The sequence below is a fragment of the Arachis stenosperma genome, chromosome 6, assembly GCF_014773155.1.
Source record: "Arachis stenosperma cultivar V10309 chromosome 6, arast.V10309.gnm1.PFL2, whole genome shotgun sequence".
Taxonomy (NCBI): Eukaryota; Viridiplantae; Streptophyta; class Magnoliopsida; order Fabales; family Fabaceae; genus Arachis; species Arachis stenosperma.
The window spans coordinates 135,211,836-135,237,857 of NC_080382.1; the positions used below are offsets into that span (position 1 = coordinate 135,211,836).

The 26,022-nt window shown below is 32.2% G+C and overlaps 2 protein-coding genes across 4 annotated transcripts; one reads left to right on the forward strand and one right to left on the reverse strand.

Moving 5' to 3' along the window:
* The first annotated feature begins 10,840 nt into the window (after positions 1 to 10,840).
* LOC130933119 (putative zinc finger protein CONSTANS-LIKE 11) lies at positions 10,841 to 14,365 on the forward strand. 2 transcript variants are annotated; one of them, XM_057862635.1, is made up of 5 exons: positions 10,841 to 11,067; positions 12,200 to 12,274; positions 12,827 to 13,336; positions 13,484 to 13,630; positions 13,927 to 14,365. In XM_057862635.1, exons 3-5 carry the CDS (start codon positions 12,851 to 12,853, stop codon positions 14,014 to 14,016), a joined length of 723 nt encoding a protein of 240 aa, XP_057718618.1. In that variant the 5' UTR covers positions 10,841 to 11,067; positions 12,200 to 12,274; positions 12,827 to 12,850; the 3' UTR covers positions 14,017 to 14,365. The 2 variants fall into 2 exon arrangements, with proteins under 2 accessions (XP_057718618.1, XP_057718617.1); XM_057862634.1 differs by lacking the exon at positions 12,200 to 12,274 and having other exon boundaries at positions 13,927 to 14,364.
* Positions 14,366 to 14,701: 336 nt separating this feature from the next.
* On the reverse strand, positions 14,702 to 24,149 carry LOC130936104 (sister chromatid cohesion 1 protein 3). 2 transcript variants are annotated; one of them, XM_057866094.1, is made up of 15 exons: positions 24,028 to 24,149; positions 23,452 to 23,652; positions 22,611 to 22,872; positions 22,483 to 22,529; positions 22,344 to 22,387; positions 22,179 to 22,246; positions 21,675 to 22,099; positions 21,494 to 21,602; positions 21,227 to 21,363; positions 20,615 to 21,144; positions 20,235 to 20,274; positions 20,014 to 20,059; positions 16,448 to 16,577; positions 15,762 to 15,905; positions 14,702 to 15,200 (listed from the first exon to the last, which is right to left on the reverse strand). In XM_057866094.1, exons 2-14 carry the CDS (start codon positions 23,573 to 23,575, stop codon positions 15,810 to 15,812), a joined length of 2,058 nt encoding a protein of 685 aa, XP_057722077.1. In that variant the 5' UTR covers positions 23,576 to 23,652; positions 24,028 to 24,149; the 3' UTR covers positions 14,702 to 15,200; positions 15,762 to 15,809. The 2 variants fall into 2 exon arrangements, with proteins under 2 accessions (XP_057722077.1, XP_057722076.1); XM_057866093.1 differs by having other exon boundaries at positions 24,006 to 24,149.
* Between the last annotated feature and the right edge of the window lie 1,873 nt (positions 24,150 to 26,022).

Sequence of the window (26,022 nt, forward strand, 5' to 3'; positions counted from 1 at the left end):
ACTTGAATCTTTCAAATTTATAAATCATATCATAACTCAATTTGAAACAGAATCAGTTAAGATCTCATCCAAATTTAGAATTTAAATTTAGAAATAAAATACCTATTTATTCTCAAATTTTATTTAATATTCTCAATTATCATACTATTATTATATTCTTGATACTAGCAAAAAATATAATAATATTCTATTTGAATTAATATAATTAATTATTTGTTCAAATCAAAATAATAATTAAATAATTTTACAGTAAAGACTCGTTAGTGTGTGACCCATAGGTTCAATACTAAACAGGTAGTAAATTAGTCATACTAAATTTACTAACCAAGGTTGGCGTCTAGCAACACTTCTTAACGCCCGATAGTATGAAGTAATATATTTTACTAAGAACTCGAGAAAAACAAAGTATAATTCCCTCCATCTTTCTAGCTCTTGGTTAACCTTAGAGTATGGTTTAATTGTCAAACTCTAACTTGTTACCATTATTATAATGAAATGTGAATGACTTAAGAAACTCATTTCTTCATTCATTTAATCCCCTTGGCCAAGATTTTATTCATCTCAGTCATTATAATCATAGAGCTCAAACTCTTCACCAAGCGTTGACGGATTCTTTATTGATTAATTATTAATTTTACAAGTATTTAAATCATACTCAATGTCCATTCAACTAGCACTCTAGGGTATCCGGAATCAAAGTATAATAAATACATTGTCAATTATTATGGGTATGTTTGGCGAACGCGTTCAAAGAGAAGAAATGCGTTTAGACATCTTGAAAGCTTCAATTTTTGGTTTGGCAAACTTTTAGTTCATGAACGCAGAAGTGATTTTGTATTCAAAACCACGTTTTCAAGAAGCAACAATTTTATGCTTCTGCGTTTCACTAACGGGCTTTTAGCAATCAATACTAAATCTTTATTTATCTTTTACCAACTTTATTCTTTATGCATACTATTGTATTATTTATATTATTTTTTGTTTATATGAACTATCTTTTTCTATTATTTACTATTTTTTATTAATTATTTATTTAATATTATAAATTTTTATAATTATAATTTTTTTGTATTATTTTTATTATTTTTTTATAATATAATTTATTGATCCTATTAAGAAAGTAAATTAAACAAAAAATTAATTATAAATAATAATAATAAAAGATTATAGCATACTAAAAAAGAGTACTAAAAGTACTAAAAATATATTATATAAAAAAATCATAAATTTTTTTTATTTATTTCAAAATTTCTTAGTACTCTCTAAAATTTATATTTTGTTAATTTTAATTAAAAGTATATTTTGCCAATTTTTATATATTATTTTTATTTTAGTGTATAAATATTAATTTTATTATAGAATTAATTAATAAGATCTATTCAAATATCTAAATTAAAATGATAAAATAATATACAAAAATGATTTAAATTGATGTCTATTCTAGTAATTTTGCATATAAAAGTGATTTTAAATAGTGTAACCCAAATAACATTTATTTTACTATAATCCATTTTGGTATAAATATTGTCAAACATAAATCACTTAACGCAAATTTACTTTTTATCAAAATCAAGTTTGCAAAATGAATTTTATTTAAACTCAGTTTGTAAACTGTAATCCAAACACACACTATGTAGTCAGCAAGTCAAAGAAAATCTATTACTATGTTCATTTTGAGAATATCTTATTGATAAATATGCGGTAATTATAACCATTAGAAATTTTCAAAGTGAATCAGTTCAATGGCCATATTTCTATATGCACCTTCTATATATATAATTTAATAAATAAGAGCTATTAATCTTCATCCAATGAAAACCATTATATATATATATATATATATATATATATATATTGATCTTTTCGAATTATTAATGTCTTTTTTAATAATCCTATGACCAACAACAATTTAGATTATAAATTATAAAAAATTTATCTCAATATTATAATCACTATCACAATGATAAATCTCTAAATTTAATCAATGACCTTATTATATTAACATTTTAATATAATAACAATAACAAATTATTTGACACATGATTGATTGGATTATGATCATACTATTTATTCCCAACAAAATCAAATATTTCTTTCTAAAATTAAAGAGTTCTCCCTCTTCCTTTCTTCCTTTCTGTATCTCTCTCATTTCTTCAACCACTCTATCTCTTTTATATATCATTATCAATAACTAATTACGAATTTGATAATCAAAATATGAAACATGACATTCTTTAATTGCATTAAAATTAAAATTGAAATATTGAAATTAAAATTGAAATATACTTATATTATGTATCATATATTACTATCTAATTTAGTAACCAAATGTGTCATATGACACCCTCTTATTAAAATTAAGAGAAAATATTTTTCTTCAAAATTAATAAACTTCTTTTTTAAATTCTCTCTTCTACCTCTCTCCATTTTTCTATTTCTCTCTACCATTTTCACTCTATATATAATTTATATTTTATATTAGTAATTTGATAAATCAAAATATGTCATTCGATATTTTTTTATTATAATTAAAAAAAATTCTTCCAAAATTAACAAACTCTCACTCTCATTCTTCATCTTTACCTTTCTCTCTCTTTTCTCTCATTTTCTATTTTTTCTACTTTTCTATTTTACAAAAAATAAAATTAACAAAATAATATATATAATTCAAATAAAAAATATTATTATTATATACATATTTTTTTGTTTTTTTATTTAGTTTTAAATTTTCACTGCTTGTCTTTTTAATCTATATTTTTATTTTTCTTCTTTCAAATATTTATTACATATATTTTGGAGAGAATACTAATGTTATAATTAAAAATTAGAATCAAGATTCAATTGTTTAAAAAAATTAATTTTGAGTTAATTTTATAACTATTAATATAATTTTTTATACTAATATCTAATTATATTTTTATATACATAGAGAGAAAGAATATTATTTTTAAATAAAAAGTATAAAAATGAATTATTTTTATTTGTGCAACAGACTTAACACCTAATTAAATATAAAGTATACACGTTAAATTGTTTCAAATTTTAGATAACAAATGTTAAAATTAATTATTAATAAAAAATTATACTTTTTCATATAAAAATAATAACTAAAAACTTTATTATTTGATTTTTAATTTACAAAGACCTTGGTCTTCTTAGCCAAAAATTTTTGTCAACCTATGATTTTTTATGGTTAATTCTATAAATCTTTTGTATTATGCATAATTTATACTGTCAGGACAAAGTGGACCATAATTTTAAAAATTTTATATTTCCGTAATGTTATTACGAGTAAAAGTACTAGTAAGGTTATAATCCTCTTAACTCTAAGAGAAACAAGTACAGTCTCATTATGTGCTTAAAAAGTTATAAAGCTTAAAGTGTACGAGGGTTTTTATGCTTCAACATTAGTCTAATTAATACCGAATTTATACACTTATAATTATTATGTACGTTGTTGGTATTTTTAGCAGATATTTGAATAAGTTAAGAATGAATTACTAAATAGTAGTTAAACAAATTTTGTTACAACCAAACACTATATATTCACATACATGAAGTTAGAAAATAAAGTTAGAGATCGATTAGTATTTATATTCTGATTTTGTTGGATGTCAAGACAATTTTGATTCATTGCATGTATATTCATATACTCATTATAAGAGTTCTTTGAAAATGTATTAAGAAAACACTTGTTACTCTTTTTACTAAAACACTTGAATATAAAATATCTTTTGAAGATATCCAATTTGGTGACTACAAATACTTTTTGCAAATTATGAAAATAGGTTTGAAAGACCATTTGAAAATAGGTTAGTAATGTAATATTTTAAATTTTTAAATAAAAGAGTTAAGAGTGTTTAAGTGTTTATTATGCGTATTAGCACAAATTCCATAAATACATATATATTTGTTTAGTAAGAAATAAGCACTCAAAGTCTTTTATATAGATACTATTCAAGACATAAAAAAATGTCTCTAGAAAGCTCTGCTAGGGTTTCAACTCAAGAGTACGACTTAATACAGTGGAGTACCAAGAAAGTGAAAGATCAGACAGAACTCGATTTGAATTAAAGGAGTGAGATCAATGAGGAATGTATGCTGGAGGCTGATAACCCGGACTCTAGGACAAATGTATCCTATAAGGATACACTGCTGATGTCTCTGGGAGATTAAGTGGAGATGACTCCTAATGTTCAAGAATATATTGAGGAGGAAGAACCTTATGCTAAAGATAGGTGGTATACAGAGGAGGGCGACTCCTCCAAAGAAGATAAACTCTTTGATCATTGTTTTGTCATTCTGGTCTTAAAGGATGAATTTAACGAATTGTGAAAATCATGGAAAGCGGCTTTTATTGTCAAAGTTCTTGAAAAAAGGGTGCATCTTGGATTTATGGAACAATGACTCAATAGAGATTGGGTCATAAAAGTAAGATTCATGTTATTGATATGGAACGTTATTACTTTCTTATTCATTTTTCAGAAAAGGAGGATTACAATCACGCTCTTCTCGAAGGTCTTTGGATGGTGGCTGGACATTATCTTATCGTTCAACGTTGGAGACCTTTTTTTCTATCAAATGAGAACATAGTAAAGAAGATAGCAGTATGGATTCGTATTCCTAATCGTCCTATTGAGCTATACAATCATAAATTCCTATGGAGGGTTGGATCAACCATCGGAAGCATGCTAAAAGTTGATCGTGCAACCTCTATTCATTCCAGAGGAAGGTTTGCGAGGATATGTGTTGAGATAGATCTATCTAAAAAACTAGTGCCTAGAATCTCGGTCATAGGATATACTCTTAACATTGAATATAAAGGTCTTCACCTTATTTGTCTCGAATGCAGAAAATATGGACACAAATCGGACCAATGCCTTGAGGTGGTTTCCGGCGAGAATGTCCAACCGGGAGTGGCTGATCTTGACGATCTAAAAGGGAAGGTAATCAATCAGGACATGGACATTAATTCGAGTCAATACGAGAATCAGGGGAATAAAAAAATCAGCAGATTTAACGGGCTAATCAAGACCCTCCGGATTTCGGACCTTGGATGATGATGAGAAAGCAAATTAAAAGAAAGCAAGAGAAAATCTCACTGGGAAATAAAAGAGTGAATAATATGAATGACAATTCCAATAATGAAAATGTTTCTAAAAAATGGCTTTAAATCTTCGATGGAAGGTGGATCAAGATTTAATATCCTGACAGCAGAAGATGATGAAACAGGAGCAGAGAATGAGGCAAGAGTTTCACAATCGGATTTAAGTTATGTCAATGTTGTGGAGGTTCATCTCAATGACATAAACAATACTATTATAGTAGCCATGCATACTGGGCCAAGCTCCTTGCAGGCCCAAAGCTTTCCTTTCCTGAGGAGTATTGTCCAAAAAAAAGTGCTGAGGCCAGGAGCGGGAAAAAACCCACAAGGGCCAAGGAAAAATTCGGGCATCCGTATTGGGCTCATCCTCCCCAAAAAAGGATTCAAGACCAAACAAAAGTATCAGAAAAAGATCCCTGTGAATGCAAGCAACATAGCTGAATCTTCCCAAGCCAAGACCTTCGCCTCGAGGAACCCTAATGCTCAAGCTATAGAGATGGTGATGCTGGAGAGCATAAGAGAAATAAATTGCCAACAAATTGAGGCTTACAAAATCTCCAAAAAATTTTCTAATGTGCTCGAAAATCATGTGGTTGTTGACACCTTCATGTCTCAGCAACCCCTGTCCCAGCAAAGGGTGGTGGTAGTGATGGACAAAGGAGTTAAGGAGGTCCCTCCTAATTGAACTTGGAGTAGCACAGCGGAGGAATCAAATTTAGGAAAAAGAGGAATGAAAGTTATCCCTTCGGTTCGGATTCCTTTGACGGGTAAGCCTAGTTCTCAGAACTTGGGCTAAGGTTGCTGAGTCTATTTGATCTCCCTTCTCATGATGTTTACCATGAATATCATTGTTTGGAATTACCGTGGAGTGGGGGGTAAAGCCTTTGCCACCCTTATCAGAGATATTAAGAGAGATTATGAGGCTCATTTCATCGTTTTACTCGAAATCCACATCTGTTAGGACCGTGGAAAAATTGTTAGAGATAGAATAGGCTTTGATAAGTGTTGTGTTGAAGAGGCCAAAGGCCACTCTGGTGGCATCTAGTGCCTCTGGAACTCGGATTTTTGGAAAGTGGATGCCATTTTTTATAATTCTCAGCTTATTCATTTAAAAATGGAACATAAAAACTCTATGCCTTGGTTGCTCATTGTTATTTATGGGAGTCCCCAGCGTTTGATTCGAAAAGCTCTTTGGAATAATCTGAAAATCTTGAGTAACTCTATTAATTTACCCTAGTGTACGATTAGGGATTTCAATGCCTTGCTTCATGGAGAGGGAGTGCGAGATGAAATCAACATTCTGTATGTATGGAGTTTAAATCTTGTGTTCAGGAGTGTGGCCTTATTGACTTGAGTTACTCAGGCTCTCCCTTTACGGGAAAAAGAGACAGCTTAATGGAAAGACTTTATAAAGGTCTCTGCAACATTGACTAGAAGGTGACCTTTCCGGATGCTTGTGTCAAGCATTTACCTCCCCTCAAGTTTGACCATTCTCCTTTGCGCCTTTAGCTTTCAACTCCAGTTGTGCCTAATAGAAGACGCAAATCCTTTAGATTATTGGCTCATGCATCCAGATTTTGAGAGGCTGGTTTCTCCTAGATGGAATTTTAGAAACTCTTAGGATGATTGCGTGATAGAGTTTCAACTATCTCTAAAACATTAGAACACCAACATCTATAAAAATATTCATAAAAAGAAAACAAAGATTATGAAAAGGCTTCATGGCATCAATAACATTCCGAGCGGAGGAAATAACCATTTTTTGGAAAATAAAACTCCAAAAAGATCTTTGGGCTGAGTATGAGGAAATTTTAGCGCAAGAGGAACTTCTGGGGTTTTAAAAATCAAGATGTAATTGAATTGAATTCAGAGACCGCAATACCAAGTATTTTCATGGAACAACTATAGCAAGAAGAAGGAGGAATAAAATTGTCTCTTTGCAGGAGGAAGACGGGACTTGGGTGTCTGGGTGTCTGACTAAGAGTCTCTTGAGAGGATAGTCACTACCTTCTATATCAATTTGTATACTGATGATCAACCTAATGCTCCTTTCATCTTAAAAAGTGCCTTCCCTTCCTTGCCAGATGAAAATTGTGATCTGATTGAAAGGAGTTTTAATCCTATTGAAATTAAAGATGCTCTGTTTAGTATGGGGGGAGGCTAAAAGCTCCGGATACCGATGGTATTCAAGCTATCTTCTATCAAGATAAATGGGATACTGTTGATGCGAATCTTTGCCATCTGGTTGAGGAAGTCTTCCAGGATTCGTAGGCGATGATCAGCATTAATGAAACGCTTATTACTTTAATTCTGAAAGCTGATCAAGTATCTTCCCTTAAACAGATGCAGCCTATAAGTCTTTGCAATGTGTCCTACAAAGTTATTACTAAGGTTCTGGATAAAAGGATTCGGAGTTGCATGGAAAAGTTAATTAAGCCGGCTCAATCTATTTTTGTTCCGGAGAGGTAGACTTCTGATAATATTGTAATCACGCAAGAAGTGATTCATTCCATGAGGAATAAGAAAGGAGTGAAGGGTTGGATGGCCATCAAGATCGATTTAGAAAAAGCTTATGATAGGCTTAAGTGGGGTTTCATTAGAGACACTCTTCATGATATTGGCTTTCCTCAACACATTATTCATCTGATTAGCGTCTGCATTTCCACTGCAAAGATGAGGGTTTTGTGGAACGGAGAGGCTTTAGAGAAATTCTCCCCTACTAGAGGTATTCGGCAGGGGGATCCCTTATTGCCCTACATTTTTGTTCTCTGCATGGAAAGGCTCTCGCAGCTTATTAGTGTGGCAGTGGACCTTGACATCTTGAAGTCTATTTGTCTTAATCGTGAGGGGCCTAAGCTCTCCCATTTGTACTTTGCGGATGATCTTATCCTTTTTGCGGAAGTCAACATGGACCAGGCGCGAGTTATCAAGCAAGTGTTGGACGAATTCTGTGCTAACTCTGTACAGAAAATTAGTAGTGAGAAAATTTGTATTTCTCTCTCTCTCAAAATGTGGGAAACAGTGTCAGAAAAGAGATCAATGAATCCCTCCAGTTCACTAGAACAAATGATCTCGAAAAATATATGGGTGTTCCTATCCTTCACAAAAGGGTTAACAAGAACACCTATAATGGTATTATTACAAAAATGAAGTCCAGATTAAATAGTTGGAAGGAAAATTCTCTCTCTCTTGCTAGACGATCAACCCTGGTGAAATCTGTTCTTTCATCTTTACCTTCTTATATTATGCAAACTGCTCTCTTGTTGATATCTACTTATAATATTATTAATCAAAATTACAGAAATTTTATATGGGGAAAGACTGAGCACAATAAAAAACCTAATCCGGTGAGCTAGAGGAAGTTAAAGGAACCAAAAAACTCTGGGGGGATTGGAGTATGCCATGCTAGGGGCTTGAATCAGGCGTACATAATGAAAATTGGGTAGGATCTTGTTGAGAAGAACAACAATCTTTGGGCCAAAGTGCTTAGGTCCAAGTACAAGTTTGGAAGTGATATTCTCCCTATTGTCTAAAGAAGGAGTTTTGAACTTATAAAAGGGAGCTTGCTCTTCTTGGGATAAAGTGGAAAGTAATACGATCTGGAGGATTGGGGATGGCTCAAAAATTGATTTTTGAAATCACCAGTGAGTTCCAACTGCAGGACGTCTTAAATAGCATGCTGTAAGTGGTGAGTTCAATTCCAATTTATCTACTAATGACTTTCTCTCGGTTTCAGGTGCGTGGAATAAAAGAAAGCTCAAGAACTGGTTGTCAGAGGATATCGTGAAGAGAATAATGGCCATGACTCCTCCTTCTCCTTGGAGAGACGTTGATCGATTGCGTGGGGGCTGTCACAAGATGGATCTTTTAGCCTAAAATCAGCTTACAATTCCTTATGTGAAGAGTTTCCCCCTCCTAATTTGTTGTTCAATCGTATTTGGAGGTGGAGGGTCCGGAAAGAGTGTATTACTTTCTCTGACTGGTGGCAAACGATGCTATTTTAACAAATTACAATAGAAAAAGAAGACATATGACTATGTACTCCTCTTGCCCGAGATGTAATGCAACAGACGAGACAACTTTGCATGTACTTCGAGACTGTTTTTTGGCCAAAGGGATCTAGGGTCATCTCATTCCACAGGAGTACAGAAATGCTTTTTTTATCCTTGATCTTCAAGCTTGGTTGACTTCTAATCTGTCCAAAAATCGCACAGTGGGGGAGAGGATCTTTAGTATCACTGTTTTGTCCCTATGATATGCAAAGAATTTGCTGATTTTTGAAGAGAAATACACCTCGCAGTATGCGTTGGTTCACTCTATCTAGGCTCGGTCAAGGGAGATAGAGAGTACCTCTTCTAAGTTACTAAAGCACAAGAACTTAAACACCAGTACAAAGTGTTTGATTGGATGGGAACCACCTCAAGATGTTTATCAAGATTAATGTCGATGGGTCCTTCTATAATCATAACAACAATGCAGCTTGCGGTGGCGTTCTTAGAGATTCCTTAGGAAGATTTGTGAAAGGTTTCTCCTGCAATCTGAGAAGTTGTTCCATAATGCATGCTGAATTATGGGCAGTGATAAAAGGGCTGCAATTAGCTGTGACAAATGAATTGAATCACATTATTATAGAATCGTATTCTCAGATGGCTATCAATATGATTAAGAACGGGTGCTCGTCTAATCACCCCTGCTTCCTCCTAATCCAAAATATCCTTGTTTTGTCTCGCCATATACAGGAGATTAATTGGCGTCACAACCTTCAGAAAGTAAATTCGGTAGCTGATTGTCTGCCTAAACAGGGTCAAAGTCTATTGTTAAGAATTCATATATATGATACCCCTCCTCCTGCTATAGTTTAGTCTCTTATTTCTGATTGTATAAGTGTTGTTAGGATAAAGAATTCTGTCTAGATCTCTCCTTATTTTTTTCTTTTGCTGTTTGGAGTTTATCCGTCTGAAAATTTCTGCTAGTTGTCCAAATTTTTTCAGCAAAACGTGAGGTAGCGAACGGGTCACCCTTAGGTTCGAATCGAGTGTCCCGTCAAGTCGGTGGTCCATAATCAGACGGAAATTCTTATTGAATTGGACTGGAACATATTTAATTAAATTGTATTATATTTTATTAAAGTTACATTAAAAAATTTAAAGTTTAATATTTATCAATACTAGCATGCATCTAATATTTTTTTCCTGAAAAAGGAAATAAATAAAAATGAGATAGAGACAAAATGCGATTTATGACTTTTATCAAAGTAGAACAGAAGACAGGGGATGGGAGAAGAATCTCCCCCCTACATAGAGCCATTGTCATCTCTAATAAAGAAAAAAAAAATATTTGGGAGAAAACTGTTTCCGCCTATGAGTGGGAAAGATGAGTGATGATTACTGTTGAGTCCCAAAGAGGACCCAACCCCACAACATGGCCATAGATACAGTACACTGACACTGCCTTTGGTGCAATTCATCGTATTCTGTGCACCAATTTGCAATTATAATACTCCAAAATAATATATCTCCTCAGTCCTCACTACTATTTTTAAAAAAAGAAAAAGAAAAAGAAAAAGCATATCTTTTATGAGAATGACAAGAGAAATGGGGTCACTGCATTATAAAAATGATAGTGTCCTTTTCCTACTTTTGTCTTTATTTAGTATTTCCTTACATCACTTGTCCCCTCAATTTTTTTTCACATATATAAATCATTAAATTCTCTCTCTCTCTTTCTAAGTCTTCATAATCATCAAAGCTCTTAAAATCTCTCACACTTTGGCTGCTCTCTCCATTCTCTTCCTCTTCTTTCTTTTCTCACTTAGATTTTTCAAGACAAAATAAAAATAATAGGAAAGAAAGAAAAAAATGTATGCAGAAACTGGTCTTTTCTTCCCTTATTTGCAGAACTTCTCTCAAGAGCTTCAACAGCTTGAGGAGTATTGCATGAACCAGAAATCCATTGATTCAATGGTACCTATATAACTCTCTTATTAATGCTTTTACTTTGTTCAAGTTTCTTCAGCACCGCTTGCTTCATCTGCATTTGACCTAATGAGCTCTTTTACTTGCATGAACTAATTGAAATCTCAAAATTGAGTTGCTTGATTCATAGTACTAAGTTTGATGAGAAGAAAATTGAGTTGATACCTATTTAATTTTTGTCAATTTATTTATTTAACACCATGTGTTTTTTTATCATTATTATTATTTCGTTTTGATCGTTCGCACCATCCCATTCAGAATGTTTTCACAGCTGGAGTTGGCTTTTATATGCTGGATCTGGAAAAAGTGTTATAAAAAAAAAAAGAAAAAAAAGGAAGCATTGATGGAAAGTGTTATTAGTTGTGATACTTCCGTGTTCTGTGCAATTTCTTTCTTTCTTCTATTTTTAAATTTTAATTTTAATATTTTTGGGTGATGAAGTGTGAACTCATAGTGGGGCTTGTCTTTTTGTGCCGCACTGAGGGAGGTTGATTGAAGGGGAAAAAATTAAAGTTCTTTTATTATTATTCTCTTTTTTCTTTATGGCAATGATAAAGAAAAGGGTTAGAGGAAAAGGACTAGTTTATGCTCAACTTAATAGCTTCATCATGGCTTTGTCTCGCACTAAAATTTTGTAGTTGGAGGAGAAAGGAGGCGATTATCATGCTAGTTTGCTTCTATTTCTCTGCACTACACAATTTTATAATAATAAAGTCACTAATAAACAAATGAGTAAAGTACTTAAAAATTATTAGTAAGTGGGGTTGTTTCAACTTTCAAAATGACATGGATTAGTGTTTTGGTCATTGAAGTTTGAAACAACACTTTAGTCTCAAGCTTAAGATACTTTAATACTTGTTTACTTTATTCATTTATTTACTAGTTCCGGATTATTATTATTACTGTTGCTCTTAATTTTTTTATATTTGAATAAATCAATGTATTTAGATATAATTTTTGTTTTGGTACACTTTTTAATGTATCAAAGAACTAAAAGTGACAGATATGGTGAAAAGATTTTAGTATTTTCCCTCCAAATTGTAAACAAAAATTTTGATCCTATAATGAGATACCTGAAGCTATGGGCATGTTCCTCTGATGCTAGTTTCAATGTTTTCAGCCATCAACACATGGACTCATTCAAAGTCACAGCTTTTGGGGGGTGAAGCATGATGATCTTTGAACTAGCACTCATGTAACTAAATTCCAATTCAAATAAAAACTTCATCTGATCTCTTCTCTTGCTTCTCGCTCTTCCTTTCCCCGTGTGACGGTCTCAGCTGAATTTGTGCCCTTTTCATTGTTGATGCAAGGCTTCTGTTATGTTGTAGTTTCGCTACTATGTATATCATACTTAATAATACAATAAAACTATTTAGTAATTGACTCAGGGACACACACAAATATGACTCACAATACAAGTTGTCTTCTTTCTGTTCTTTTTTCTCATTTTGATTGCTCTTCCTGTTTTTATTTATAACAAGTATTAAAGAAAAATTATCATTATTGACCTCAGGTTAAGCACCATTGAATTGCTCAGTGTGTTTCGTTGCGGCTGTGGAGGGCCACACTTAAATTGCTATTAACATTAATAATACATTGGTTATGATGTTTACTGCCACTATGTTCATATTAAGTGTTTGATATCTTCTGTATTTAATCTTTTTTATCTTAAAGCTGAAATTTAAACGTATTATGTTTCTGAATTAGCTGTTATTTACTTTTTGTTTCCTTGTGTTTGATGCAGAGTGACCTTGCTCAATCTTCAGCAATGATAGAGTATGATCTGTTAGTAGAAGGAGATTTGTTCAAAGCACCGGAACCTATCATCGAAGAACCACTGATAGATGTGGATCCGATGACTGCAGCAGCCATCTCAATGATATCTTGCGGTGAAGATGTATCCTCACAGGGTCTAGAATCTCGGGACATCGACATTCTTCAGAATGATAATCAGCTCTTGAGTGAGGTGTTCTACGAGTGCAAAAAGGATCTCATAGAGAAGGCAGCGATAGAGTCACCACTGTCTGATATATTGGAAATCAATATTCCTGCTCTGAATGTAGATGACAGTTTCACTCAGGAAAATAAACCAATTCCTGATGTGCCATTGGCCAAGAGTGTCAGTTCTAGAAGCTTGAGTGCAATGGATTGGATGAATTCTGTTGGCATGAAGCCTACTTTTCTAGAATTCCCTGGAATTGATTTCAATGAGGTTTATGGCATGCGACGAGCATTTAGTGAGGGAGATATAAAGGTTAGTAGGCTCAAGACCTAACAAGACCAATAAAGAATTTCAATCAATTCATCTTTTATCAATTGGTTTGCTATAAAGGAATTCTGTAATTACCTTAATCTGATTGATCACTTAGAATTAACAAATTGATGCATTTTTTGTTTACAGACACTTGGTAATGGAAACATGAATGTTGCTCAATCTCCCCATGATAGGCCTTCTCTTCTTAGCAACTGCACCAGCGAGGAACGGCAAGAAAAACTCTCAAGATATAGAAACAAGAAGACAAAGAGAAATTTTGGAAGGAAGATTAAGGTAACTTTTCAGTTTTGCTGCTGTTGTGGTAATTCAGAATTTCACAAGCAAATGCCTTGAAAATTCTTATGTATTGGATTGGCTCACATCACATGTGCCTTCAATTTTCGTATGATTGTATAAGAAATACTAGGTAAGGTGGCAATATCAAGAAAAAAGAATGAGGCTTAAACAATGTAGAAATACTAGTTGTCAAAACCAATTATGAACATAGCTTAAGTAATTTAACAGGCATCAAACTTTTTTTTTTTTAATCATGCATAATTCCATTGACACTATAATTTGCTTGTTTCCAGTATGCTTGCAGGAAGGCACTCGCCGACAGCCAGCCAAGAATCCGCGGAAGGTTTGCAAAGACAGAAGAATCCGACATAAAGAGGCAATGAATCTTAACCCTGATTTTGATGGAAGCAATTAGGAAAATCATCAACCAAGCATCTATATCGGATCAAGAAGAGAAGAGCTTATTAATAGAATATGTGCGTATAATGGTAGACTTAGTGGAGTTTGTATTATTAACTTGAACAGATATAGATGGCTGAATAAGACCGAACCTCCATAAAACTCCTTAGGGGAAGTTCACTTTCAACTCTCAATCTACTGTAATAGCCTGTTTTTTTTTTTACGGAAGTGATCTTCCTTGTTCATCTGTAAATAGGTTTGTTGAATAAAAGGAAAAGAGGAGTGTACCATGTTCAATTATGTATAATGATATGCCATTTTTTTCTCGTCTTTTTTTGTCGATGTCTGTATTCTTAGTTTGACTTCATGGTCTTTAACTCTTTATATTCAAATTTTTGTCTCATGTCAAACCGAACGGACCTATTTTTTCCTTTCAAATTTTAGTCTTTCTTATCAAACTTCTTCGTACACGAGAGGATCTTGTTTGGATTATTCGCACCTGAACGCACCGTTATAGTCATATTAAAGTAAACCATATAATTAAGCCACTTCGACCACAAAAATAACCATTGAGTAAAAAAAAAAAAAAAAACCTGCTCTAATCCAGTAGAGAAGACAATGGATGCCAACTGCAGACAACTGTAAAAACTGTAACATTGACACCTTTATCTGAGCATTCAGCAAATACAAATTATCATTTCCATCCATAAATAACACAAGCTATCTAGTAAGGTAAAAATTCAGGTGAAGTCGACTTTTGAAGTTGATACCTAAAAATCTTTAGATAAAAATTTAGTCAAATAAGTCAAACTATCTAACAACTCTCAAGTATCAACTTCACGTAAAGTCGACTTCACTTGAGTTTCTACCATCTAATAAACACATCGAAACGATGCCATATGCTTGCTAAGTGGCAGACAATAAATTAAGACCAAATTAAACTGTTAAAGGCCAAATTTCATCCTATTTTTTTACAATAACTTAAAAGAAACAATAATAATAATAATAATAATAATAATAATAATAATAATATTTAATTATAGCTTGATTAGAGTACGCAAGTACTCTACATACAAAACTAAGTGACAACCATTTCTCTATGTGCTTGTTAGTGTGTGTCCATGTTTACCAGAATCCAACACACTTCTTTTCTTGTCTCGAGACCCATCTGCAATCCGATAAAGATAAAAGTTTAAACAAGAGATAATACGAATTTTTAGCTTCATCAACAGTGTATTATGTATGGATGGGGTAAAAAAGGAAAGAGACTTCTTTTTTGGGATGTGTAAATAAACAAGAACTTAATTATTATATATTGACATCAATAAAAATAAATAAATAAATAATTATCGCGCAATAACAGCATGGGAATTCTCAATTTATCTAATCAAATGTCTGTTTTGAGACTTTTAAGAAAATAAATGATTAACATTAACTACAATTTGTTTGCTCAAACCCTACGTATAAATTAGATCCAATACATTTTCAAGGTCAAAAGAATTCTCCACAGTGAAATTTGCTTCATATTCTTCTTTTTACCCTCTTCACCAGGTTTTACCAAAATAACAAACAAGGCAATGCGGTATTACAATTGAAAGAAAATGCATCAGCATATATGGCAGATGATGACCGTAAAAATATAAAATGAGTTAAACCAGAAGTACAACTAGTTTCTACTATAAGCTTGAATAAAGTCATGAAAGTCTCAAAAAGAGGCTAGAACTCTTACCTATTTACATCAGCGCCCTGAAGTATTGCAAGCAACTTAACAAAACTATCAAAATTGACGATTCAAGGAAGGGGTCAAATTCAAGCTGATATCACCATAAGGCTGTTCTTGATGTACATCAATATGTCCATAACTCTTCAAAACCTATAATGCAACATTCAAATTGGCATCACCAAGAAAAGACTAAATTCTATGAGAGGGTTAAGAGGGAGAGGGGGGAGACACTCCATTGTTCACAAGAATAAATAGGTACAATTTGTAGGACTTTTGTGAGGATTTTGCTATGGTGAAGAATGCTTTTCAATAGAGATTTTTTTTTAATAAGAGAAAAGGTCACCCAAAAAAAATCATCTTCTCTATAAATTTAGTGTGAATCTTCATTCTTCACCAAAGAAATTTCCCTTTTGTTACTATCGGTCAACAAAACACTAAAATGCTATCTCTATTCACAATCCACTACTGGTCCAATTAATATACACACAATCATAAGCCACTAGTCTTAAGTCTTAAGAAAACCTACAGCAAGTCATATCTAATTGGAAAAAACAAAGAGAAAATTAGAAAAATGCTCTAGTCTCTGCTATCTAAATGTTAAGTAATAATTGTATGATCAGTATCCTCTTGCATATTCATGTTGCATAACTATGGTTATTATGTAAAATTTGGAAATGTTTCTAAAAACTCACCAATATGCTATAGAACATACAAGCAGAGATCCTTCTAGTTTTCCCTTCCAAGATCTTATTCAAGCTGAGATCTTCAGTAGGGTCCTCCAAAATTGGGGCAATTCGACTTTTGAAAAATTCAGCTACAGCCCTAGAGTTAAACAAGTCGAGAATATTAGCTCAAAGCAGGGGACATAAACAACTAGTACAGCAATAACAACACCTGAGCCCTATCACACTAAATAAAGCCAACTACATTTGATGAGGCCATAATGCCAAATCATAAATAACATTCACATTTACACATTACAAATTAAATCTTTCTAATAGTTTCACCCATGATTTTTCGAGCCCCTCTCTACTCTTACCATCCTTATTGTGGGTTACTAAAGGTAGGGCTGCACATGAAACGGATAATATCCGCATATCCACGGTAATTATCTGCATCTTATCCAAATTTTGCAGGTATTATCCGATCCGCAAAACCATTGGATCGGATCCGATCTGCATATCCGCACGTCTCATATAAATAGCATAGTTTATGATATCTTTTTTTAATTTTTTATGTTGTACTTCAACTTAGGATAATTAAACTTAGATCTTGTGTTATTATTATTATTTTTGTTATTCAAGAAAACTTTTATTGATAATATTTTAGGAGTAAATAGGTTTAAACAGGTGAAAAAAATGGATTTTCTGGACATTTTTTTGTAAAAACAGCCAAATAGGGCCTTAAAATATTTTTTAATTATGCGGATATATCCGATACCCGATCCGATCCACAATCGGTTCCAACCTAAAAAAAATGCGGATATCGTATCCGATCCGATAAGTACAGTGCGGATCAGATAGAATTATAGGCTATATCCGATCCGTGTGCATGCCTAACTAAAGGTTCTCCACACATACCCAAACCACCTAACATGAAAGTCTACCGTACTTCCCCCATCAACATCATTGACAATAGAGTGCCTTTACTTGTTATGATTCTTTTGCATAATCACCACCATCAATCCCAAATATATCCAATTCCTAAAAGTAACCCTTTTTTTCCATACTTACTCTTGCTTGATATCTTATGTTTGAATTTCCACTTACATATTATGATAAGTCAAATAAATAATCTATTCTAGCCCATGAAAGAGGGAAACCAAAGGCCAGAGATCATATGATGTAGAAGTATACTAGATAAACTGGAACTATTCAAGTTCCCAAACTACATGAAAAATAAATCTATTATATATCTCTAATTTTACAATCAAAATGTATCACATGTCACTTTCTCATTGCAATTGAAATCAAATTTTTTCCTCCAAAATTAAGGAATTCTCCTCTCCTCCTTACTAATTTTACAATAAAAATGTGACACATGTCACTTTCTCATTGCAATTGAAATCAAATCTTTCCCTCTAAAATTAAAGAATTCACCTCTCCTCCTTACTAATTTTACAACTAAAATATACCACATGTCATTCTCTCATTGTAATTAAAATTAAATCTTTCCCTCCAAAATTAAAGAATTCTTCCCTCCTTACTAATTTTACAACCAAAATGCGCCACATGACACTTGCTCATTGAAATTGAAATCAAATCTTTTCCTCCAAAATTAAAGAGTTATCCCCTCCTCCCTCTTCTTTTCTCTATTTCTCTCATTCCTTCAACCACTCTATCTATTTTATATATAGTTATCAATATCAATGACTAATTACTAATTTGACAACCAAAATTGCAACATGAAATTCTTTAATTGCATTAAAATTAAAATTGAAATTGAAATATACCTATATTATGTATCATACATTATTATCTTATTAAAATTGAGAGAAAATATTTTTTTCAAAATTAATAAACTCCTTTACTAAATTCTCTGATCTTCCTCTATCCATTTTTCTATTTTTCTCTACTATTTTTACTCTATATATAATTTATATTTTATATTAGTAATTTGACAAATCAAAATATATCATCCAATATATTTTTACAATTAAAATAAATTTTTTTCTTCCAAAATTAACAAACTCTCACTCTCACTCTCATTCTTCATTTTTATCTTTCTCTCTTTTCTCTCATTCTTTATTTTTTCTATCTTTCTCTTCTACAGAAAACAAAACTAAATAATATAATTTAAATAAAAAATATTATTATTATTATTATTATTATTATTATTATTATTATATACATAGTTTTTTTATTTTTTATTTAGTTTTAAATTTCACCGCTTATCTTTCTAATCTATATTTTCATTTCTCTTCTTTCAAATATTTATTAAATATAATTTGGAAAAAATACTAATGTTATAATTAAAAGTTAGAATCAAGATTCAATTATTTAAAAAAAATTAATTTTAAGTTAATTTTATAACTATAAGTATAATTTTTTTATGTTAATATCTAATTATATTTTTATATACAATTATACATAGAGAGAAAAAATATTATTTTTAAATAGTAAGCATAAAAATTAATTATATTTATTTGTGCAACAAACTTAACAGTTAACACCTAATTAAATGTAAAAGTATACACGTTAAATTGTTTTAAATTTTAGATAACGAATACTAAAATGAATTATTAATAAAAATTAGACTTTTTCATATAAAAATAATAACTAAAAATCTTATTATTTAATTTTTTATCTACAGATACCTTAGTCTTCTTAATAAGAGACTTTTGTCAATTTATGACTTTTTTTCTAAAAATAGTTTGATTTTTATAAATTTTTTAGGTCATGTATAATTTATCCTGTCAGAACAAAATAGACCGTAGTTTTAAAAAATTTATATTCTCGTAATATTATTACGGGTAAAAATACTAGTAAAATACTAAAAGGAGATAAAATTAATTGTTCCTGTAAAACTTGTAATTTGAATCACAAAGCAATTGAAATAGCATGTAAAATAAGTAATGATATAGCAATAAATGCATGCACCTTTGCACATTTTTTATCCATCAAATCCATCTCTCATGTAAGTCAACAGAGGCTCTATGGAAAGGTGTATTGGCTGACAAAGGATGATGATGCTTCGATGAGAGATCAATCGCATATGGACAGAATAAGGAATGAGAATATGAGAAAGTTAGAGTAGCACCTATTGTTGAAAAGGTTGTAGAATTTCGTATTAGGTGGTTTGGACATGTGGAGAGAAAGCAAGTAGAGCATCTAGTGAGAAAGGTGGATTAGAAGGAAGACAGACAAGTGGTTAGAAACACAGGAGGAAGACTTATAAACACTCTAAATTAAGTGGCTAAGTGAAATCTGTGTGAACAATCTTACTGCAAACATGATAGATAATAGAGTACAATGAAGTTTGATCTATGTAATCTACCCCACCTAGTGGGATAAGACTTTGTTGTAGTTATTGTTCTCTCATGACTCTTCATTTTATTAACTTCAAAATTCGTTCAGGAAAATAAAGGGACTTGGGCAGTATTTATACAGCTACCTATTTAGCAACACAAGATACATCTAAAAAATTTGAAGCCTCAAATTTGTAGCTTAAAAACATTTTCAAAATCCTTCTTAAAGAGGCTTAATTGGCATTATATGAATACCAAAACCAAACCAGAACAAATATAATAAACAAGTACCTAGTCCTCGTAGACATATTGAGACCTTCACTTGTACTTTGCAAACCTGCCATTAAAATATTTATGTTATCTATAATGCTACTTATGAAAATAACACAAACTTTGGCATTCCAATATCGTCTGTGCAAGATAGAAGTAAACCCACAATAAATAGAAAAAGAAATAAAGAATAGTACATCAAAGCATAATCAAATTGCAAATGAAAGGAAAATAGAACATACTGGCTGGTGAGTTGTTGTCCATTTCCAGAAAAGAGAGTTCCTACAGGAGTTGAACAAAAATATTAAATGTAATGGTTAATCGTAATCAATTAAGAACATCAAATCAAAAGGCATCACTAAATCAATTAGAAGGTCTTTAAAACTAAAAATTATAGAACTAGTGGATTTTAAAAGAATATACATAAATATCAACTTTAAGGTAACACGGGTCAGAAATGTAAAATATATTGCTCATACATATTTCATACCACCAAAAAAGAAAAAAAGTAACACAACAAAACAAAACAAAATCAGGAGAAACACAATGTATAGATAGGATGGAATATGATTAACCAAGTAAGAATATATGAAAGCATTGATTACAAAGTTTCAAAGCTTACTTCTGTTGCCGCAGAATTGATCAACTGATGAATATCTGAAAGACCAAGGTTTCGAGATGATTCACCAACATATGTCGTGGGTGTTTCCATCATTGATCCAGGAACTGCAGGTGATGTTGCTAAATCTGGTGTATCCATTGACCCAGTTGCAATATTTGTTCTCTCTGGGGAAACTGACACGGACCTTAAGTTCTGAGCAGAAATAGAACTCATGTCATCTCTTCCAACATTGCCCGAACCTTCACCTTCACCTTCAATATTGAGTTCAACACCCACATCGTGAGAAGGGACCATACGAGGTGGAGAGGCAGCAACATTAAGGCGTATATGTTCAATTTCCGTATCCAGTACAGGTGAAGCAATGGATACAGCAACAGGTGTAACAGGTCTAGGCTCCTCCAGGATTTGATTCGTTGGGGATGAAGTCCTGGCAATACCAACATCCTCATGATCTTCCTCAGAGATGACCAAATGGGGTTTTGAACATATATATTCCCTTTTGGATATGTCTATATGATCCTTACAAATTCCTGATATGGAGCAACATGTTTTCAGATGATAAGTTTATGAAAAACTATAAGGAGACACAAGCTGTAAAACAAGCCTATTTACCAGTTAATAATGGCTGATCAAACATTTGTTCCTTTCTTTGGATATTGTTCAGTTTCCATGTACCCAAGGCAGAGGAAGGCGCTTCCCTTCTTTTTTTAAGTATATCTTGGGGATTATTAAGTGCTCCCCTCATGAATCTACAAATATACACCCCTATATGAGTAATGGGCATGAAAAGAAAAACAGGAAGTTATAGAAATATAGGTCATGACTATAAGTTGCAGGAGAACAGAGCAATTTAATAAAAATCGAACTTTAAAACCTTACCTATTAGTCAAGACTATGGGATCATCAAAGAACTGTTTTCTCTTCCTTCCTCTCTTTGGATGCTGCTGAATTGGTGGACTTTCACGAAGCACCAGAGGGGAACTATGTCCTACAACACAATTAAGGATTAAGAATTTTATAATTCTAGGTTATTGTAAAACGCACGACAGAATGCACTGACCTACAAAAACTTGGGCATCTGAAGCATCCCCATGAGAAGTAACCGGAGTTTGTGGTCCAAGATGTTGCTCAGATGGTGCAGGAATCCCTTCAGGGTCCACATCCATCATTTCAGGAATATGATCCTTTTCCTTCATAGTTTCATCAAGATCTCCACTTGGTACAGTATCTTTATCCTCGGGATTTGGATATACTAGAGGGTTTTCTACATTACGTGCATCGTTGGCATCACGAAGAATCTCCGGCGTAGGTTGGGCTGCTTGTGGAGAAGTGGTATCACCAGGACCCACATCACGGGTAACCTCAGGATCCTGAACATTATGAGGGCGGTCACCAGCACTATGTGGGGTAGTAGGTGATTCTCTCTGGATACTTGGACCACCATCTTGGAAACCAACATTTTTCAATGGAGACTGGAGGATAATGCTGTAACCAAAAAGAAATAGATTATTCAATTGGTTTCATAAGACAAACACCAAAATGAGAAAGAACTTTGAAAGCTTACTCCTCCTCCATTTGTCCAACCCCTGAATCTGGAAGCACTTCTGTGTTAGAGGAATCCATTCTTATATCCTAAATATTGAAAAATTCAGCAGATTTAATATATTTGCAACTCCAAAACCCCATTAATAAAAAGGCTGCAGGTAATAGAAAGGAAATAAGGTTATACCTCATCAAAAGATACAACTATAAACTGCTCCATTACCATTTGATCTGCACTTCACATGAAAGAGCACAAAAGAGATCATTAATGTCATGTTTTTACAAACTTTAAGACATAACTAAGTCAACAAATCTAGCTATATAACCTGGTATTGTGATATCTTCTTGATTCTTCCGGTGCTTATCCTCAATCCTAAGTGATATTCAACAATCCACATCATCTATAGATTCCAATAGAAGAAAAAACAAGACTAAGCATACCGAGTTACAATACCCGTTATGATCTGGTTCATCATCCAAGTTCACGGCATCGAGATCAAATGTCTCAGGTAGGGTGATAGATTGAACTGGTGCCCGCCTTGCATCCTCTGGCAAATTAAGTTGTATAGAAGCAAATGCTTTGTTCAAACTAGTCAAAACAACACTGCAGTCATGGACAAGGTAGTCAACTTTCTTTGAATATATCCGAACAATTCCCAAGAGAAGGTGGCCCGACAATCTTAGTGCAACAGGAGCCCCTGGATCCATGATGTGTTCTACAAGAGATCCAGGTAAAATATTAATTTAAGTGTTAAAATTAGATTCTAAAGGAGGAGCATTGTAGCTTTTGCAACAGGAAAAACTCACCAAATGTAAGTTGAAAAACACAGAAATTACCCCATAAAAACAACATTTAAGAAACACAAGTTTAGGAGTGACTTTCAAAATGAAAAAGCATTTGGAATTATCTTGGTCCTTTCTATATCTCTCAACTGTCTGCACAGCCAAAAGCAACAAGTCCACCCTCTTCTTTTGCATGAAAGCAAATTCTAAATGAATAATTGTAAATTATTATGAAAAATTAAGAACCATTAAAATTACATGAGTGTTGTTTTGGAAAAGGAAACCAAAAAAAAAACTTGGACTTTCCAAAGAATAAAAATAAAATAATAAAAAAAGGGGACTTTTCAGGAATAATGCAGAAATGATAGCAGTGATATAAAAGATTATTGAAAAAGATGAGTGTTGTAAAGTATTAAGTAAACTTAAAGAAAATGATTAACGAAATGGACATCCACACATTTTAGAGCTCAATCAAAACTTATAAATTGGTATTAATAAAAACAAAAACCTACCAATGGTGGATGGAATATTGGTTGACGTATAATGTGACTTCTTTAGCCTGTGTTGGAGATGAGCAGCAATCCACACTGTTGCCAGCGGGCCTTTTCGCCCCAAAAATGTATGAGAGTAAAACATACTCTTTCCTTGTTCCAAATGTTGGTAGCAAAGTACTGATGTTCTTGTCTTCCTTTAGCTCTTTGATTCCAGAGAAACTGTAAGAATAGAAAGCAAAAGGAATCGAATGATTAAGTTTCGTTGAAAAAACTCTGCTGGGCACTTTTACTAAAAAGCATAATTATAATCAAGCATGAGGCATAAAAAAAGGGGAAAGCCTTTGGTCCCTAAACATATGCCTAGATGCTAAATACATCGTATTATTCCATCTTTCGCTTCTCATAAGCATATTGTCAAAACCAGTGATAGGTATAGAGTTCAAAAATACTAAGCTAACAAAAATGCAAAATTGATAGCAATACCAGTGAAATAATTTTAGGTTTAGCGCCACAGTGAAGTAGCAGAAAAATCAGATATTTAGAATACCAGAAAATTCAGAAAATCAGAAAACCTGAGTCACCGTTTCAGCTCACCGCTGCCGCTCCTCACTACCGCCAGCGAGCGTTAGGTGCGTGATGAAGAGAATGTGTGTGTCGGGTTGGAGAGAGATGGAAGGAGATGATGGATTGTGGCATGTGGGAAGTGAAGTCTAGGGTTGAAGAGGCAGCAGGAAACGAATGAGAGAGAATTGAAAAAAGTGATTAAGTGAAAAGAAATGGGCGCGAAAACCTTTGGCGTTTGGCGGGTACGAAGTAAATAGGGTACACTTTGCAAAAGTCATACCAAAAAACTAGTGTTGCCATAAGATCAAACTTTTTTTGTGTCTGCGTCATCAGATCCAATTTGTTTAGGCCAATTTTCAAAAACAACTTAATTAAATTCTTTTAAAAATAATTAAAATATAAGAATTTAAATTAAAATCAGTTTATAAATAAATAATTTGGTGTTTAGGTAAACAATTTAATTAATTTTTTTAATAAATAAAAGTAATAAAATAACTTTTGAAATTGAAAAAATTCATATTTTTTTACTTTTTCAAAAGTTCTTCAATAATTTTTCAAAAAATTAAAAATATCTTTTAAAAATTGTATTAAATAATATTAATGTGATTTTTATAATTCAAAAAAAATATAAAATTTAATAATATCCAAACAAATTAATTATGCAACAAAAAAGTTAAACTAAGATGATAGATAAATTTTATGTCCAATGATGTAATATTTTTTATTCAAATTAGATAATAAAAGTTGTTCCATAAACCTTTTCATGAATTGATGTGAATTATTAACAATTAAAGTAAAAAAGGAAACTAATAAAATCATAAAATCTAAATAAGACCTAAAGTAATATCCATATAGTAAAATAAAAAATTATATAAGTTTTTTACTTAATTCAAATAATTTAAATACAGCGAATAATAAATTAATTAATATTTTATAATTTTAATTGAGCATAAAAAAGTTAATTAAAATATCATTATGAGCTAATAATTATATTATTTAATGTATTATGCTATTTTCTTTTTCTAATGAAAATATTAATGTTAAATAGGAATTATTCGAACGACCATTTTTAGGATATCAAACAAACCATATGGAAATAAAGCTGCCTCAATAAAAGAGGATTTCTAATGAGGAATTCCCTCAAATTCTTATTTAGATCTAGTTGTTATAAAAAAAAATTATACCATGCATTTTTTGTGTCATAAACAATAAATATTGATCTGTTGACTATAACTTGACTCAAATAAACCTATAAATCAAAATTTGCTTAAAATTAAATAAACATATCCTACATCAGTAGTACGTGGAGTACGTGTTTTGTTCTCTATCCGATAAAATCAAATAACCACGTGCCAACCCAAATCGGCCTAAAAATCTCTCCGCAAATCTCTCTACACAAACCCAAGCGAATTGTAACAACCCCAATTTTCGAGTACACGAAATCTTTTCTGAAAGTACGAATTTCTCTGGAAGATCATTAAGGGGAGAACTTTTGCTATATCATCAAGCATATCAATCCTCATTGTCATTATAGTATCTTTAACTCAGGACCTTAGTGGAGATAAGCCCGACAATGCAATTGCGAAGAACCTAGTTTTTGAATCGTATCGGTTAGGAGTTTTGATTCTAGTTTTCGTAAATAGTCTCAATTTGACGAACCATATTTGATTCATGAGAGAAGATAGATAAAAGTATAATATCATCATTATATGAGTATTAGAAGCTTCTTGAATGATATTATAGGGTTACCTGGTCTGTTTTAGTTAAAAACAGAAAATCGGTTTAACCGGGTTCACAATTTACTGGTGCAGCTTAGCACCAACACTCTCTGAAGACTTTAGCAATGCTAAGGCCTCATCATACATGTTCTATTCTCATATTAAATATGTTACTAGTGTCATTTATTCTAGTAGCTCATAAAAGAATTTTTAGAGATATTTTTACAAGTGTTCCGATACACCTAGTTTTAGTAGTTATATACCTGAGATATTTTAATATTATTTTAATCCACCTCCAAGCCAACCA